The sequence below is a fragment of the Crocodylus siamensis genome, chromosome 13 (genome assembly GCF_052110815.1).
Source record: "Crocodylus siamensis isolate JL-2025a chromosome 13, ASM5211081v1, whole genome shotgun sequence".
NCBI lineage: Eukaryota > Metazoa > Chordata > Crocodylia > Crocodylidae > Crocodylus > Crocodylus siamensis.
In genome coordinates, this window is record NC_143407.1 from 21,972,717 (window position 1) to 21,990,752 (window position 18,036).

Below are 18,036 nucleotides of genomic sequence, written 5' to 3' on the forward strand. Positions count from 1 at the left end.
GGGAGGGGGTTACCAAGTTTTTGGTTTTGGTTTTTGGTTTTGCTTTGTTTTTAAAGACATTTTTCGTGTTCCAAGCCAAATCAAGTCCAAATCCATGAGTCAGCCCAGAACCATAAGTGGCCCTACAACCGGCAAGCATCCTCCACCCCACAGGGGCTTCAGATATTTCCAACATCTTTTGGTGGGCATCCTACATGCAGGCCTAAACCCAGGGGCTTGGGGTTCAGAAGCCCCCAAATTTCATCTGCCCCCAGCCATACGGCTGCAGGAGCAAGCTAGGGAGGAGCCTCCCATTTCCATAAAGTGGGCTTTAAGCCCCAGCACCTTGGTGGGTGCTAAACCATGCCAGGAAAACAGTATCCCCAGGAGGGCTTAAGGAAAATTGCCTTTTTGGACCCAGATACACGGTGTTTCCCCTGCCAGGGAAGGGAGAACCAAATTGATAGCCCAGGGAGCTCCCCTGGAGAAGTCCCCATGCTGCCATGTGCTTTCAGCGGTCACCCTGGTTCTGCTGGGCCTGAGCCAGCCAGGGTGTGGTGCAGTCCAGTGTGCGGCAGGGAGCCGGTGTCTCCTGTTCGTGCCCGGAGCTGCATGATACGGGTCCCAGCGCAGAGCCCAGTTTTTCCTGCAGATCTGTCCAGCCCTGGGAAATGTTCCTCTTTCCTCCACCTATTTCTTCCTTTGATTCCTTACCCTGGGGATTTGTTCTTCTGTTTGTCCCTGTTTGTGTGCAGCCCGCAGGAGGAACCAAGGAGAGGCCACGTGAGCGGGTCCCTTATGGTTGTGCAGGGAGCCAGCCTCCACTCTGCTGGGCGCGCTGTTCTCCACAGCAGCCCAGGCAGTTGGAAGCCCGTGGTAGCAAGGCGAGGAAGGCCCTTTTTCTTCATCCTCCTTCTCTCTGCTTTAGGGACTTGGCTCGGAAGGACCGCAACGGTGCCTCTGACCCCTTCGTGAGGGTGCGCTACCACGGCAAGACCCAGGAGAGCTCGGTGAGTCTCGGGAGCAAGGCCTCTTCATGGATGGGGGTCGTCTCGAGTCCCCCTGTGGCTGCAGGGCCTCCCTTGCCCCCCCCCCCATCTGCAAGCAGGGAGGCAGGAACCTGATCAGCCGAGGGTCCCATCCATGTCACTGTGTCTGTGGTGGGAGCAGCCTTGGACTGGACCAGGAAGGCACAACAGGGCCCTTCTTGCTGTCCCCTGGCAGCATTGCTGGAGGAGCAGGGCTCCAGGCACACTGTCCCCTACCCTGGCTGCTGCTTGTTGAGACCAGTAGTGCTACCTGGAGGCAGGTGGAAGTCGGTGCCCCTGTGGGGCTCAACTCTGAGACTTTCCTCACTGAGCCATGCACAGTGACACGGGCGTGAGCAAGGCTCCTTATTGTTGCCGCTGTTACTTTTGATAGAAGACAAACTGGTGCAGCTTCTCTACCAGTCTCGCTGCCCTGTGCAGGGCCTGAGCCAGACTCCCAGGGTCTGAGCAACCCTAGAATTTGGAGGAGGGCTTAAGTCTGTGCCCAAACTTTTCAGCACCGACTCAATCCTGGTGCCCTTACAACTCCTGGCAGGCCCGCACTCTGGTGGGGCTCATGCCACCCAGCAGGACTTGGCCTGAGGAGGAATGTCACTTTTTCCCTGATGGTAGGAGGCTGTGTTTGCTGCCAGTTTTCAGGGGCCTCGTGGAGGTCCTGTTTCAGAGGCTAGCCATCCGTCTGCTCAGCAGCGTGCCAGCCGCAGAGCACAGAATCTCATGCCTTTCAGCAGCAACGGAGCAGGAGAAAGTAAATTAGGTTCAGACCTGGTATGAATCTGTGCTCAAGTTCCCTCTTGTGTCCATAAAAGAAAGAACAATCTACATGCTACTTTCTAACCTAGTGGTTCTCAAACTTTTTAGATTCAGGGCCCCCCTTTCACTCTTTTTTTTAATTACAGAAAAATAACCAAGCAATTCTTCTGTTGCAAGGAACTCAGGAAGGCCGCAACAGGACAGTACGTTCTTAATGCTGTGGCTTCCTATTGGAAATCTCGGGTTATCTTGCAAGTCATATATAGGTGTTTGCATACCTAATGTTGCTAATATTGCATAGCACCCAGCAGCAGCCTTAAAAGGATCTCACTGCACCCCGGGGGGCTGTAGCACCCTGGCTGAGAATCACTGGTTTAATCACAGTAGAGTTGCCCTGTCTAGATAGGACTGGCCGGGGCTGTCTGGCAGGGATCCTCTCACCAGAAACCTGCGTAATATGGACCTAGTTATTTATTTTTTTTCAAGAACTGGTTTCAACAAACTAATCTGCATAGAAAAAGCCTCAGAGTTGCAACCAAAAAGCCCCATCAGTATCGACAGCCACAAATGTTTGCCCTACAAATCATGAGATTGGCTTAAAATCTGTTTTCTTTTAGAAACAAACATGCCCTTGTTCTTTCCTCTCTGGGTACTTGTGTAATTATTTTAACCCTTTCTTGGACCATGCTAGAAACTTCCCATTTTTAAATGAGTGGTGTTAATCCCATGACTCGGGAACAGGACCCTTCAGCAAAACACCAAATATTGCAACTCTACTGTGATTAATGCTGCATGGACAGCCATAGGTCATGGCAACAAGTGACTGCGGGGATTGCAGGGAGATCTTTTAATTTTTGATTGAAACGTGTTTAGTGCCTGAGAATCAAAGGCCTGAGTTCTCAGTAAAGCTGAGGTGCTTCACCACCACTCTGGTAGGGTAAACGGGCCTTAACAGGGCTGAAATGGGCATTACATCTGCTTTGATGGCTCTGCATTGCAGGAGCTGTGTCAAGGCTTTCTCGTAACAGTGAAACCAAGCAAAAAATAAAAACCCAGAAGTGAAACTGCCCAGCCCGATTCCACTATCCTGCGGGGAAAAGGGAACAAAAACCAAGCAGGGTGACAGAAAACACGTTGGCCTGAAACAACCCACTCCTGACTAAGGGACGCATTAGACAGCTGGGTTTGAGCTGTGCAAGAGCCACCTGCCACTGCAACAAGCTGCCCTGAAACCTGCAGCTCATGGTGCTCGTGATCTTGAGGGTGCTAGAAATCCGTGTCCGGCTGTTGTGGCTGTAGGGCATCTCTGCAAAAAAATAAAAGGGCCTGATTCTCCTCTGTCTGGCTTAGCCCCATCTAGAGAGTGGTCTCGCAGGGTGGGCAGGTGGGTGAAGCCTCAAGGCAGGGGAGAAGGCTCCATGATCTGCAGGGCTGGGCAGGGCACAGGTGTGGATGGTGCTTTTTTCCCCCCCGAAAGTTCATGATTTGTCCCTGTTAATCGGCTCAGGGACTCAGCCGGGCTCCTTTCTGGAGCTGTGCGGGGGAGGAGGATTACACGTCCCTTCAATGAGGAGGATTAACACAGCTCCGCCTGGCCTTTCCTCACAGGTGGTCAAGAAGTCCTGCTACCCCCGCTGGAATGAGACCTTTGAGTTTGACCTGGATGAGTCAGCCACTGAGAAGCTCTGTGTCGAGGTCTGGGACTGGGACCTCGTCAGTAAGAATGACTTCCTGGGCAAGGTGAGGGAGAGCAAGCCAGCTAACAGCATGGCTGTTTGCTTTTTCGGGCTGTTTACAGTCAGTAGTCATTCTTACGATGATTAACTTTCAAGTTCCACAGATTAGACCTGAGGCGGGGAATTAAAGACCCCAGGTTTTATCCTTGGCTCTGCCACTGACTCCCTTTATAGCCTTGGGCATGTTGCTTCCCAGCTCAGTGGCTGGGAGACAGAGGAGGAAGGTTAGTGGGTAGAGGACTATCCTGGGACTTGGGAGTTTGCACCCAGGTCACTTTCCTCTTCTACTCACTCCATAGCTGACCTCAGGCAAGTCACTTAGTCTGTCTCTGCTTTTACCTCTTCAGTATGATGGAGGTAGTGGCATTGCTATACCTCACTGGGGTGGCTAACGTGAAGTGTTTGGGTCCTACAGTAAAGGGAGGCCAGCAACATGCCTGAGAGATCAAAATCTCGTTCTCATCTGTTGAAAGATGCTTTGAGATTCTTGGATGAAAAGTCCTCTAGGAAATCCAAGTGGTTTTATGAAAACCATTGCAGTCCTGGCAGACCTAGAGGAAAGCTCCTAATTTGTGAGTTTCTCAGCTAGACTCAGCTGTCCTAAAAATGCTTTGCTGGCAGGAGCACAGCTTTACTGGGGTTCAGTTTCACTCTCTGCCACTGACCCCCTACACGACCCTGGGTCAGTCCCTGGATCCCTCTGAGCTTAGTAGACTTTCCTTGCTCCTGCACTTCCCTGTGTAGTCCTCAGCCGGGGGCTGTCTCCATTGGTGAATTGCTGGGACTGCCATGTAGTGGAGAAGACCCCAGCGGACTTGGGGATCAGAAGCAGTTTAGCTGCTGCAGCCTGGAGCTTAGCATGAGCTCAATACCAAGGGGTTTATCTCAGCAACTTCAGGAGGAAGGTACCTCATGGGTATGTGCATTGCCAAGGACTGGTCCCCAATTGCAGCCATGGCCTTGAGAGATTGTTATAACATGAGTGATTAGTCAGAAGGACATGAGACTTAGACAGCAAGACCATTACCGCGACCAATGCCTGAATTGCATGAACACTGGTTTGCTGTGAGCAGGGAGACAGGAGGGGCACATCTCACCTTCTCTTGCCTTCTTTCCTAGGTGGTGTTTAATATCCAGGGCCTGCAGACCATCCAGCAGGAGGAGGGCTGGTTCAGGCTGAGGCCAGATAAATCCAAGCCAAGAGTGGATGAGTGAGTCTCTGTCATTTATCCTGTGCTCTCCTGGGCAGGCTGAGGTAACACTGGTGTTCTGCTCACCGGTGCTGCCCTTGATGCTACATGGTGGTCATGCCGGCATCCATAAGGAGTGCACTCCACTCTGCACCAGTACTGGCCCCCACACCTCCCTGAGACTCCATGCTGCCAGGAGTAGCATGGGCATCTCAGTAAGGGGCCCTCTCTCCTCTGCATCTGCCCTGGTCCTGCTGTGCCAGGGGCCCCAAGAAGCATGGAGCAGGACAGATGAATGAGGAGAGAGCGCTCTCCCCCCATGCCTGTTTCTTCGCTCTTGTTAGCAATGCTGTAAGGGAGCAGCAGTCAATAGCATTCCTGAGTGCAGGGAACTGGCCTCTTACTGGGCTGTGACAAGCAGGGCATCCCTTCACTGTTGTTCTCTGCTCCATCTATTTCAGAGGCAACCTGGGCTCCCTGCAGCTGCAGGTGAGGCTGCGGGATGAGACAGTGCTGCCTTCCAGCTACTACCAGCCACTGGTCCAGCTGCTCTGCCAGGAAGTTAAAATGGGACCAAAGGTGAGGTGGCTGCACCCGCTCCCCCCATACAGGATGGCACTGTGGGGCTGCCAAACATGGGAGGCACCTGAGGTGTATGCCCACCTCTGGGCAGGACTTTACAGTCATAAAAGGGACCATTATGAGTCTCCTGCCTGGTCTGGGTAATGGCAAATGGTCCTGCCCTAGCCCATTAACCAGAGGCTAACCTGGAGCATCACTACTGGAGGAGATCCTGGCCTGGATGTGAAGGCTTCAGGAGACAGGTCTCCCCATCCCTTGGAAAGCTGTTCTAACCCCCTCCTACTAAAACTGCACCAGGAGATGAAGCCACAACAGGTTTTGAAGCAGGCGTAATGTCCTGAGGAACTCTGGATGGTCTGAGGGCTCCCCAGCAGCCACTGAGCAGGGTGCATGCCTCTCTGAGTGCTGGCGATGGGCTGTGGAGCCTTCCACTTCCAGGTCATAGTGACAGACAATTCCTCCTCATGGCCTCTGTCCCACAAGCTTTCGTGCAATGTCCCTGACATCTCACCAGGCTGAGCATTTAACGGGCCTAGAGGGAAAAACCACCCCTTGCTCCTAGACACGGTTCCTTTAAAATTGACTGTTTGTAATTAAATATAACTATAGGGTATTGCAAACTAGGACCCCACAGTGCAAGGGGCTGCACAAGCACAGAGGGAAGAGTTGGCCTCTGCTCCAGAGAGCTTACAGTTCAATAGAGGGAAATGGGCAAAGCTGCACAGGGGAAGATGGCAGGACACATGCCAAGGAGAGGGCCTGACTCTCTCCCAGTGACTGGCCTTATGAGAGGAAAGGTGCCTGCTGAGGGGTGGCTCCTTTCACTCATATGAAGGAGGGTTGTACATTTAGCATGCTCAGTGCAGGGCTCCAAGGCACCCTGCCAGGCCTGGCAGGGTTGGTGACCCTGGCTCTGCTGATGCTAATGCTGCATCTGCCCTGCAACCTTCACTCATCAGGGCTCCAAGCCGGGGTCTTTCACCAGCATCCAGAAACCCCCCTCCTGGAATATGACACCCTTCTCTGAGGGGAAAGGGCTTGGCCTGGCTTCTTCTGTTCCCGACAGCCCCCACTTTTCTTCTGCCAGGATGGAAAAATACCCTTGATCACCCTGATCGATGAGACCACCACAGCCGAGTGCAGGCAGGAAGTGGCTATCAACCTCGTGAAGCTCTTTCTAGGCCAAGGGTTGGCCAAAGAGTTCCTGGACCTTCTCTTCAAGCTAGAATTGGACAAAACATGTAAGGCCCAAGACCATGGGCACCGCTCCGCATTATTGCCTTGGAGTCACTGGGGAGCCTGTTGGTCTGGGACCCTCTCGACCTCAGTTATGGGGTTGTGAATCCTTTTCCCCCCATAATTTTGCTCAGGGGAGGGCGTGTCAGCTGCCTTTGTCTCTTCAAGCCCCCAAAAGCATCAAGTGGGTTTAAGCTGAGTTCTGAAACGAGGCTGTGGGCCCCTTCTTGTTTTCCCAGGCTAATTCGCCCATAAAGTTTATGTGCAAAATTGCCTTGCCTGCCTCTGCTCGGCATGTGCCAGGCTCCATGTGGATGAAGCCAGGCTCTGTGCTCCGGGGGCTTCTCATGGGTAACTCTCCTGCTCCTTTGTTTTTGCAGGTGAGCCAAACACATTATTCCGGAGCAACTCCCTGGCCTCCAAGTCGATGGAATCCTTCCTGAAGGTGCCTGCCCTGCGCTCTGCCCCTGCCTGCGAAACCCCTCACGCTACCCCCTGGGGTGGAGAAGCCCCCTGGGGCCAGGGAGTTGCAGTCCCTGGTCTGCTCCATGGAGGACATTTGTTGAACTGATAGGACACTTTACCTTTGGGCAGTGCTAGGAGGTCTGACAGGGCACCCCCAACCCCTACCTCGGGACCCCTCCTTTGCTCCAGCAAAGGGCATGGTCACCCGTAGATCAGAGACAGGCTTGAAGTGGACCCCCATGACTGGGTGCAGATCTGTGCACTGCAGCCAGCTCCTACCTGCTCACCAGGCTGTGGGGAGAACCTCCTGACCGTGAGCAGTGCGGAAACAGGGCTCTGAATCAGCTGCTGCAGGTGGGAACTGCCTGCCAATGTTGCACCCATGTCTAGTGACATCCAGGAGGGTGTGGGTGTGTTTAAGGTACTGCCAAGGCTTTCTCAGGCTGGAGGGCTGCAGTGGAGAATGTAGCTGGAGATGCAGAGTATCCAGTCTTCCCCTTAGGAAGCGGGCAAAGCATGTGCTGTGGTGGCAATGGAAGGGGAGGAGAGAGACAGGCTTACCTGAGGGATTCAAGGTTTTGCTGGCTAAAAACAAATGGGATGTCTTATAGAGAAACAAGATGCTGCAGTGCATACTAGAGAGAGGGAGAGAGAGAGAGAGAGAGAGAGAAAGTGTGTTGTGTGTATAACCTGGTGAGCCTGTGGGTGCGTGGCTTGCATCACAATCTATCTCACGCAGGTAGCAGGGATGCAGTATTTGCACAGCATCCTGGGGCCAACAATTAACCGTGTCTTTGAGGAGAAGAAGTATGTGGAGCTCGACCCCAGCAAGGTGGAGATTAAAGATGTTGGGTAAGGGTTGAGCCAAGTGTCACAGCCCAGCATGCTTCCCTGTGTGGGGTCAAAGCAGAGAAAAGAGGAGGGGGAAGGGGCAGGAACTCAGCCCCAAGGGCCAGCCCAGCCTCTGCCCTGGTCCCAGGCACCGGGCCTACCTCCTTACGGCCTGCCAGGGGCCCGATCCTCTTCTCACATGGCTGTAAAGGAGGAATAACAGTGGTATAAATCTGGTGCAAATAAGATCTGGCCCATGTTTTTGAAGGACCAGTCTGGGGGCCCAGAGTGGTCATTTGGCACCACCCTGCTAATGTCAGAGGTCCCCACTCATCCCTGGCGCTGGATCTCGCATGCAGCCACACTCTGCTACCTAGAGCAGTAGCATAGTTGCATAAATACCAGCCAGCAGCTCTCTGTCTGTCTGTACCGTGGACCTCCGGAGGATGTTGCCCAGTAGCACCAGAGGGCAGGCATTCAGGCCAGTCCAGAGCTCCGGATCCGTGGCTGGGAAGGTGGAGCTCCCACTCCTATCTCTGTGTATGTCACCCTATATGGCACAGGCATGGCTCCTGTGGGGCAGGCTCAGGCACCGGAGGCTGGAGAGCTGTATTAGCTTGGTGTTAATTAGCCCTGCTGGGAAGAAGAGTAAATTATTGTGGTGTGGTGTCCAGGCTCACATGCTGCTACTGCTTCCAGTGCTCAAGCTAGCTCGGTCAGAGGTGTTCCTAACCTTATGCTGCATTGTGCAGTGGAGATATGGTGTCTGTGCCTCTGAATGCAGACTAATCACTGTGGGGTTACATGGTGACTTAGAAGTGGGTGCACCCAGCAGCTGCCACACACTGCTCATTCAGTGGCCTGCATCTCTCAGCAGCTAGGGCTGGGCTCTTGGGCCCCCCTGCATGCACCAGTGGTGCAGTACCCAGCACAGTGCAGGATGGAAGAAAATCCTTCCTGACCCAGCTTTTCACCAGTCAGCCCTGAAGCATGCGGGATGGTAATACTGTCCCCCAGCTGAGCAGCAGTTGAGAGCATTTGGGCCCACAGTGGGTCTTGCCTGAGTGTGTTTGTCTGGCCCCTGGCAGGTGCTCAGGGCTGCATCGGATCCAGACGGAGAGCGAGGTGATCCAGCAGAGCTCCCAGCACTTGCAGGCCTATCTGGGTGAGCTCCTTGCTGCCATTGCCAAGTCAGTGAAGATGTGTCCCGCCAACATCCGTGCCACCTTCCGGCAGCTCTTCACGCGAGTGGAAGAGCGTTTCCCCGAGAGCAAGCACAAGGTTGGTAGACTGGTGCTTCTGGGCCTGGTCTGTCTGGTGTGGAGCAGTGCAGGGGAGCAGGAGAAGGCTGCCGCACTGCCAGAGGGACCATAACTCCCTGGGGGACCCTGTGGGAGAGACTCTAAACAGGAGGGCACCTGAAAACCCAAATGGTTCAGATGCAGAGACCTGTTTGTGGTGCCCTACAGAACCTGTAGTTCAGTTGTTTTGTGCTCTCATCCCTTTCTCTGGGCTGGGCTTCCCAGCCATGCTGTTTCCCCAGATGCACCATGGCTAGGGGCACCTATATGTACCATGCCCTTGCCTTTCCCCAAGGGAAATTGTTTGTTACGGAGACGGGGTCCAACCCATGAGCCAGGCCTGCAGAGAAGACCTGGGGCTTGGGGAGCGTGAGACGCAGCTCCCGCGACACGCCGTGGCAGCTCTGCAGAATGACAATTGAGAACTGTCCGCAGCACAGTGAAAGCCGGTCGTCTTTGCTATGGGAGCCGTCTCCAATCCTGGCGGCTCATGGTTGTGAAGGATCTGAGGGGCCTTTTGAAGGAGAGGGGCATGAACCTCAGTGCCCACTTCCCTCTGGCCCCTGGAATGACATCCTGCCTTCCCTGAATTCCCCTCCTGCAGCTTATACAGGAGGAAGGATTCTCCCGAGTCCTAATAAACAGCTGACACCTTCCCCCACCCCACAGCTGGTTGCATTGTACGGCTGGGTGGATACACTGGAGGGTTTCTGCAGCATTTTGAGATGTCTCAAAGCCTTGATGGCTCTGGAGGGTCCCATTCTGGTCTGCCTTGCAGAGAGGGTAACTAACAGCAGTGGAGCCCTATGCCAGTGCATGTCTGTGTGTGCGCGTGCGCGGACACGCACCTATCTTTGCACATCAGTGTTGATGAGCGATTTTCCCCACAGAACGTGAAGTTCATCGCCGTTACCAGCTTTCTGAGCCTCCGCTTCTTCTCTCCAGCCGTCATGTCCCCCAAGCTCTTTCACCTGCGGGAGAAGCACGCAGATGCCCGTACCAGCCGCACCCTGCTGCTTTTGGCTAAGGTGAGCCCCGGGATGCACTGTCAGCATGTGTGTGGGTGGGAGGGGTGGGTCTTGTGCCTCGGGGACCATTGGGGTCCCTGTGAGCATGCCCCAGGGCTGCATGTTCTTTTGGGCGAGCTGAGGGATGCCTTCACGGGTGGGGATGGGGCAGTGACTACTGGGCACTGACTCCTGGGCAGTGAATAGATTTGGGGTCCCCCAGCAATTGAAGGACCCCGTCCTACAGATGCCATGGTTGGGCGAGATTTCTGTGGGGAGGCCTCCAGGGAGGAATCTCAAACCAGTTGAGTCAGTCACACAGGCGTCCTTTCAGCTCCATAAAGAGCCCCTTTCTCTGCCATGAGGAATGCTGCTGGGTTCTTTCCCTGGAGTCCTGCAGTGCCAGGTGGCGTGGCCCTGCTCCAGCCTTGTCCAAAGTGTACAGGCCTCTTTGATGGCTGCGAGGCACCTTGGCTGCTTTCTGGGCATGCCGTGAGCCCTGCCTTTTCATTTGGTGCCAGGCAATCCAGACCATTGGGAACATGGACACTGCAGCGAGCCGGGCCAAGGAGGTGTGGATGGCCCCTCTGCAACCCACCATCCAGCAGGGTGTCGCCCACATGAAGGAATTCATCACCAAGCTCGTGGACATTGAGGAGAAGGAAGGTGAATAAGGCTCCTGAAGCCAGATTGTCCAGGGACCCACACTGGGTCTGGCTGGCTCAGGGCCATTTGCCATTGCTAGTGGTCCCACATCCTGAAGTGAAAGTGTTCCCTGGCTGGAACTTGGTCACTCTGTTTAGTCCACGTGGTGATAGTTGGGTAGATGGCACACAGAAGGATCTCCCCGTGCCTCATAAGAAGGGCAGTGCAGCCAGTGGAGAGGGTCTTAAGCTGGGAAGCAGGAGACCTCCGTCCTCATCCCAGTCCATGGGGCTGCCTCTGATTTTCTGGGTCACCTGCCCTGTGTCCCTGTTTGCAAGAAGGGAGTGACGGCTGCATGCCCATCACTGCTCTGAGGCCCAGGGGCACCAAGGCTGCCAGCTGTCATTCCCACAGAAGGTTCTTGGCTCTGGGAGCATCAGCCCTGGGGTCTGTCATTTGCAGAGCTGGACCTGCAGAAGGCACTGACCCTGCAGACCCTCATTGTGAAGGAAGGACCACTGTTCATCCACAAGACCAAAGGCAAAGGGCCGCTCATGTCGTCGTCCTTCAAGAAACTGTACTTCTCCCTCACGAGCGAAGCCCTCAGCTTTGCCAAGACACCCAGCTCCAAGGTGAGGGCAATGGGTAGGAGGGCATGCTCTGCCGTGAGCTGGGACTGAATGGGCATATGGTGTCAGGGACCGACCCATCCTTGGCAGTCAGCCTCTGGATCAGTCTCTTTTGGTCTGTACTGGGGAAGTGCATTTCTTGGCCTGGTGCTGCGTGTTGCCTGAACTGTACAGAGAGAGAAACTTTCCTGCTGAGGCCCTCAGCACTAGCCCCCACCTCTATGCTGCCTCCGCTCCAGCATCCCACGGACCTCTTGAGAGGGCACATTTGCCCCTGTGAGACCTGGCAGGGCACGTGTAAGGATTTGGCAGCCTGGAGTGGGGATGGGTGCAGCTGGAAGCAGGGCTTAGGCTTCATTCACCCATCTGTGGAATGGGTCTGAACTGTCCCTAGCTCTGAGAGAGTGTACATGGGAGATAAAGGGGGATGGGCAGTATGCATGTGAAGCCTCACAGGTGGGACTAGCTAACTCATCGCTTGGAGGTCTAAAGGCAATGGAGTTGCTTCCCAGCCCATGCCCAGTGGTCCTTGCAGTGGAAGGAACCCATGGCCATCTGGATCTGGTAGGTCACGCCTGTCTTTCCCTCTAACACTTCTGCCCCCTGCCTTGGGCTGCCATTCAGAAAAGCTCCTTCATCACCTTGTCCAACATTCGGGCGGCCGAGAAGGTGGAGGAAAAAAGCTTTGGCAACTCCCACGTGATGCAGATCATCTATATGGACGAGACGGGGCAGTCAGAGACGGCCTATCTGCAGTGCAAGGTGGGACTGCCACCAGGCAAGTGCCTTTGTGAAGCGGGTAGGGGGTGTGCCCATGGGTAGTGGAGAAAGAGGAGCTTGGGCAGTCGGACCAGACTGGAGCGTGCGAGCCTGGGAGCTGAAGCAATGCATCGTGCCTGTGGTTCTGAGGAACCAGGGACAGCCTGGGAATATCTGGGCAGTAGGACGTGCTGCAGTGTGGAGCTGCTGCCTGACCCAACAGCCAGAGCTAGAGGCAGCAGGCATGCTGGGCTGGGTGCAAGGACAATGTGTGGGAGCCCTGGGCTCTAGGCTGTTCAGGGTTGGCATTGCACAGCTCCACCCCCCACTCCCAGCTCCAGTCCTAGCCCCCTGCCCATGTTGCAGTGTGTCAATGAGCTGAACCAGTGGCTCTCAGCCCTGAGGAAGGCCTGCGTGAACAACACGGAGATGCTGTGCTCGTATCACCCGGGTGTGTTCAGAGGAGACAAGTGGAGCTGCTGCCACCAGAAGGACAAGTCAGGTACTGTGCTCTGCAGCCTGCTGTCTGCAAAGGGCGATGAGTGAGTCGGGTGGGGACAGCAGCAGGACTCCTGGGGTCTCTGCCACAGCTCTGCCACTGAGTCCCCATGGGATCTTGGGTAGGTCACCCAGCCTGTCCATGCCTTCAGCTCCTGGCTGATGGGGATGCTGTGAGGTCTGCCTTTAGGGGTGGAAATGCTTGGCTTGAGGGGGTGCTTTCACTGGGGCTTGTGGTGTGTTAAATTGCACCTTACCAAGGCTATGGGACTCTCCCATCTCTAAGTCAGAATCAGGTGGAGGGTGAGCTAGGCCCAGAGATATAAAACCTAGCTCCCTAGGGAAGGTGGACACCCAGGCCACTTGAGGATCTGTGTGCAGGCTGTGCGGGTCTGTCTCCAGTGCTACCTTCTGTCCGTGCCAGCGGCACATCTGACACCAACCTCCTGGCTCTCACTGGCCTCCTAGGTTTGGGCTGTGATAAAACCCGGCACAGAGTCACGCTGCAGGAATGGAACGACCCCTTGGACCCAGACCTAGAGTCTCAGCTGATTTTCAGGCACCTGCTTGGAGTGAGGGACGCGATGAGGTGAGGCAGCTGATCCCCACAGCGGGACTAGGACTGTACAAGTGGGTGCCTGGGAGGATGTACATGTGGGGTGAGTCTCACATGCCATGCGCTCACTCATGGGGAACATCACCAGCGGTGGGCAGGGGATGATCAGCACAGAGCAGCTTGCACGGCCCTGGGGCCACGGGTGAGGAGAGTTGCCTGCACTGTGCTATCCGGTGGCCTGTCCCGTTCAGGCTGGAACTGGCCTGGGCCTCGTTTAAGGCTCTGTGCACCGGTCCCATGGGCTGTGGTAACATGGGGTGGAGGCAGTGCACACCATGCTCTGTGAGCACCAGTCTCTGTGACGATGGATGGGGTGCCCTGGGGGGAAACAGGTGGGTGAGTCCATCTCCCTGCATCCTTCAGGCAGGACTGTTCTCAGCACTGCTGTGCAGTGCCTGGTTGTACCTGTCCCTGATGATGGGACTCCTCTCTTTTCCTCCTCCACAAATTGCTTTCTCGAGTCCCTGTAACACCTGGGCTGGCCTTGCCTTTCTGTGACCCCACTGATAGTGATGCTACAGTAGAGCAGGAGAACGTGGGGAAGGAGGATGGGCTGAAATGGCGCCTCGGTCTTTAGGTGAAGCCACTGCATGCCCCAAGCTAGCCGGGGGAGCAGACAGACTACCCTGCACCCTCCAGCTCCCTTTGTTGGTAGCGTCTTGCAGGACTGAATAAGGCTGAGGCCAACCTGACAAGAGGAATCAGCCCATTGTATGTGTTACACTTAGAAACTCAGTTCTTCTTCTTTCTCGTTATCCAAAGGGAAAAGTACCAGGAGTTGATGCTGGAGAAAAGGGAAAATGGCCTGAGCCAAAGTGAAGGTACTACGTTGCTGTGACAGTGCTGCCTTGTCAAGCCTTCCAGGGGACCCCTGGGACCACCTTGATGTGCAAGTTGTTGTGCAGTCATGTTTCCTCCACTGTCTATAGTGCCCGTCCCCCTTCTGAAGTGACCACTTCCATTCCCCCAATGGGCTCAGGTGACAGTACTTGTTCTACCTGGGGTGGATTTGCTTGTCTCTCAGACATGAGGGAAGGGCACTTGGTGCCCACCAGCCTGTCTTCCAGCTCCCCCAACTACACAGCAGGTCTCGCTGAAGAGAGCACTGAACATGTGGCTTTTCCACGTGCAATGGGTTAGGAATCTCGCCGGCCTTGACTCAGCCAGCGCCAGGTGACCTAGGGACAGGACATCTTGGTCAACTGGTGCAGCGAGCACCTAGCAGACCTTGTCCAAAGTCTGTGAAGGGCAGTGGCAAGATTCCTGCTGACTAGATCGGGCCCTGAGTGATCTCACTGCGTGAACATGGTTTACAGAAGGCCCATGGCCATCTCCGAGTGCCACAGCAGTGGGCTCTGGTGGAAGAAAATAGATGGATTTAGGAGGCAGTTGGCCTTTAGCAGGCTTTCCTGCCACCTTTCAGTCCACGCGGCTTGTGTTTAGGCATGAGGGCCCTTCTGCTAGAAGCCCTACACTGGCTTCCCGGGTTCCTCTACTGGCCATGCACCCCCAGGATGGCTGTGGGAGGTGGATTACGAGCACTCGTGGCTGGTGTGTATGGTGGGATATGTAGTCCAGCCAAGTAGCTCTGCCCACAGCAGAGCATGGAGACACGAGGCAACAGAGGTACAGCTCCCTGGGGGCCCGGATCAGCATGGCTGAATCTATGGGTGTGAAGTATTGGATTTTTTTTTTTCTGAGCAAAATGTAAGCATTGCTCAGAGAAGGCAGCACTTATACCTCATAAGAGACACTGCTTCCTTGCAAACCCCATTTTACCTCAAAAAACGGAAAATTTAGAGTTTAGTCAGAGAATAGTTGCTATATAGCTTGATATAGCAAAAGCTGCCTCTCCAGCCCCTGGGCCAGGCAGTGGCATCCCCTCCTTGGGGATGGGTGTGTTGGCAGGAGCTGCTGCTGAAAGGAATCTAACTGCAGGTGTCACCTCTGCTTGTTCCTCCCTCACAGCCCCAGAAAACATGGATGGTCCCACCAGGCTCTTCCACGTGCTGCAGGACCTCGAGGATGCCCACCGCAAGGCCAGCATTGCCAACAAGGACAAGAACTGCCTTGTGGAGCTGCAGACGTGACCGCCTGGGCGAGAGCCAGTCCGCCAGGGCAGGGATGTGCTCTCACTCACGCTAGTGCGGTCTGGCTGTGTCCGTGGGAGCTGCCAACACCAGATGAAGTAGCAAGGGGGAAACCTCCTCGTGCTGACTTCTTGCTTGCACATTTGCCCTGCCACTCAGAAAGTCATGTAATGGACTCGGCTAGCTTGGTGTCTCCATTACTGAATGGAATCTGTTCCCCCCTCCCTCTCGTGCCCTTGTTAGTGATGTATGTCAGTCGAGTGTGGGATCAGTGTGTGCTGGTTCACTCAGTTGGTAGCATGGAATTGCCCTCATCTCCCCTCCACCAGGCTGGCATTATGGTGCCTCTGGTTATCATCTGTCAACCAACACCCATGCATGTGCCCAAACCCCATCTGGTGCCACATTGCATCCCTGTATGTGAGCCGCTTCCCTTGTGCACTGAATCTCCATGGTCAAATGGACCCAGCCAGTCTCAATGTAGCAGCAAAACCAGAATTCAGGCACAGGCCAAAGCAGTGGTAGAAAAGCAGGACTGGATGATGAGGCATGGCTTGAGGATCAGGAAGCTTGGGTTTCCTTTCCTCCTCTGCCCTGGCCCCACTGCGTGACCATTGGCAAATCATATGACCCCTCTCTGTGCCTCTATCCACCATCTCTGAAGTGGGGCTGGCACCCTCGTCCACATGCTCATGCCCTCTTCTGTTCAGGTGTCTGGAGATCCTTTGCTGAGACCCTGGAGAAAGGCTGCACAATATTATGGATGCTGGTGACCACCAGGACTTTATAACCTGCATCCCTTAGAGGCCTGGCCCTCTGTGGCACCGGCAGCGTGTCACATAGCATGAGCAAGGCTTAATGGTGCTGGAGCTGAGCACTTCAGATGCTGTCTCTCACCTGCCGGTGCAGGGCAGGAGGGCTGGGGGGGAGGAATCCTGCTGGCCACAAAGTGAGAGCTCTGCAGATTAGAGAGGCTGGAGGGGAAGGGGCTCTTCGTCAGGCCTCTAGAGGTCTGCTCCCAGCATCATCCATCCTGGGTAAGGCGCTTTGGGGCTTTTAAGAGCACTTGGGAGTGGAGGGGGTGGATCTTGGAACACCTAGAGTCAGGCCTCTCTGCCTTAGTTTCCCCATCTGTCCTTGAGGAGGATATTAGGGCCATGGGAGTTCTCTTGTGCCAGCTGGGCCCACCCTGCATCCAAGTCACTGATGGCAGGTTCTGGTGTTTTGTGCCCATGCTGGCAATGAAAAGAGGCTGCTGGGGATCCTGGGATATACCAAGCACCACCCGTCCCTCAGGCAAGCCATTGCAGAAGTGCCCAGACCATGTAGCAGGGCCACTACAAACTCATGCTCTCAGGCCAGCAGCCAAGCCAGGCTGCTGTTTGCCCTGTGCTGCCATGCTGCTGCACACAGCCTGCACTTCCTCCCCATGCTGGCTGCCTGAGGGACCAGTGCCAGCAGGTGATACAGCCGATGCCACCGGCACAGGGCAGCCACCTGGCAGAGGGAAGTCTGTCTGTGCTGTGTGCCATGGGCTGTGGCCAGAGCCTGCCAGGCCATGGCTGGTGTGTTCCTTACTTGGGTGACTGCAGCCTCTGGAAGTGAAGGCCTGTGATGGGGTGTCCCTGGCGCCGCCCTCCCCACCACTTCACAACAGCACAACGCGGCGCAGGTGCTCTGTATGGGAATGTACAATAAAGGCATCTTGTATCACGACACCCAGCATCTGCATCCTCACTGCCTGCCTGCTGCACCCTCAGGCAAAGCCTCTGGGGCTGATGGGGACAGGCTTAGCACAGGGGGGGCTGGAAAGCAATAACCCTTTCTACTACTTCCTTCCCATGGCTGACCAGCACGTGTAGCACTGGTCTCTTTGATGCACTTCCATTTTCATCTGTCCTGAGTTATCCAAGATGACTTTGAATCAATAATTTAAAGATGAGTAAAAAAAGGAACGTTTATTATTGTAAGAGAACTATTTCAGATTGAAAAGATTATTTTAATGAACTATTACTTAGCTATGAAAGACTGGTATTCAAAGCAGAAGTATAAACACCTACCTCCCCCCCCCACCCCACACAATCACTAGATTCTATACAAGGAAAAGTATTAATTTATTATTTTCCTTGTGTAAAATCTAATTACTGGAGGATCGTCTTAAATTCATCCTCCAAACTGCTGTGGGAGAGATAAGGGGCCAGGTCCCCATTCTTTACCCCCGCACCCCATGCCTATGCCCGTGCCTGACCTCCTGCCACCCTGCCCCCACTCCACCACTTGCTTTCCACGGTTGCCCCAGCTCCGGCGTCAGGGCAGTCAGCAGTGCTGGCCCTGGCCCAATCCAGCCAGGCACAAGCAGTAGCAGCTCTGGGATGAAGGTAAGCAGTTCCCCAGCTGCTGGCGGGGAGCGGGCTGGGGAAGGTGGCAAGGAGGCAGGGCAGGCTCCCCCATGCACAAGCCACCCAGGCCTGTAGCAGGTGGTGGTTCAGCTCTGGTTTCAGCCCTGAAGCTGAGTCTGGCCTGGGCCAGTAGTAAAAATGTAATAAAACAGCTTTATCGGGCCTGGGGGAATTGGAGCAGGGGTGGGGGCCCCGCATGAGCTGATTTCCCCCGGGCCCCACACCCCGCTCAGGCCGGCTCTGACACTTGGCACGTGCGGGCGGGGAGGGA

General features: G+C 55.0%; 1 protein-coding gene across 1 annotated transcript in view; it reads left to right on the forward strand.

Moving 5' to 3' along the window:
• The window catches only part of LOC149854072 (ras GTPase-activating protein 4-like), a 48,925-nt gene extending 31,843 nt beyond the window's left edge, over positions 1 to 17,082 (forward strand). Inside the window, exons 6-21 of the mRNA XM_090025544.1 lie at positions 908 to 989; positions 3,390 to 3,521; positions 4,637 to 4,728; positions 5,169 to 5,286; positions 6,377 to 6,530; positions 6,906 to 6,970; positions 7,730 to 7,842; positions 8,910 to 9,102; positions 10,013 to 10,150; positions 10,651 to 10,795; positions 11,237 to 11,406; positions 12,028 to 12,165; positions 12,529 to 12,664; positions 13,129 to 13,249; positions 14,039 to 14,097; positions 15,245 to 17,082. Of these exons, the coding sequence (XP_089881670.1) occupies positions 908 to 989; positions 3,390 to 3,521; positions 4,637 to 4,728; positions 5,169 to 5,286; positions 6,377 to 6,530; positions 6,906 to 6,970; positions 7,730 to 7,842; positions 8,910 to 9,102; positions 10,013 to 10,150; positions 10,651 to 10,795; positions 11,237 to 11,406; positions 12,028 to 12,165; positions 12,529 to 12,664; positions 13,129 to 13,249; positions 14,039 to 14,097; positions 15,245 to 15,366 (1,978 nt within the window). The 3' untranslated portion in view covers positions 15,367 to 17,082. The remainder of the gene's footprint in view (positions 1 to 907; positions 990 to 3,389; positions 3,522 to 4,636; positions 4,729 to 5,168; positions 5,287 to 6,376; positions 6,531 to 6,905; positions 6,971 to 7,729; positions 7,843 to 8,909; positions 9,103 to 10,012; positions 10,151 to 10,650; positions 10,796 to 11,236; positions 11,407 to 12,027; positions 12,166 to 12,528; positions 12,665 to 13,128; positions 13,250 to 14,038; positions 14,098 to 15,244) is intronic.
• The last annotated feature ends 954 nt before the right edge of the window (positions 17,083 to 18,036 follow it).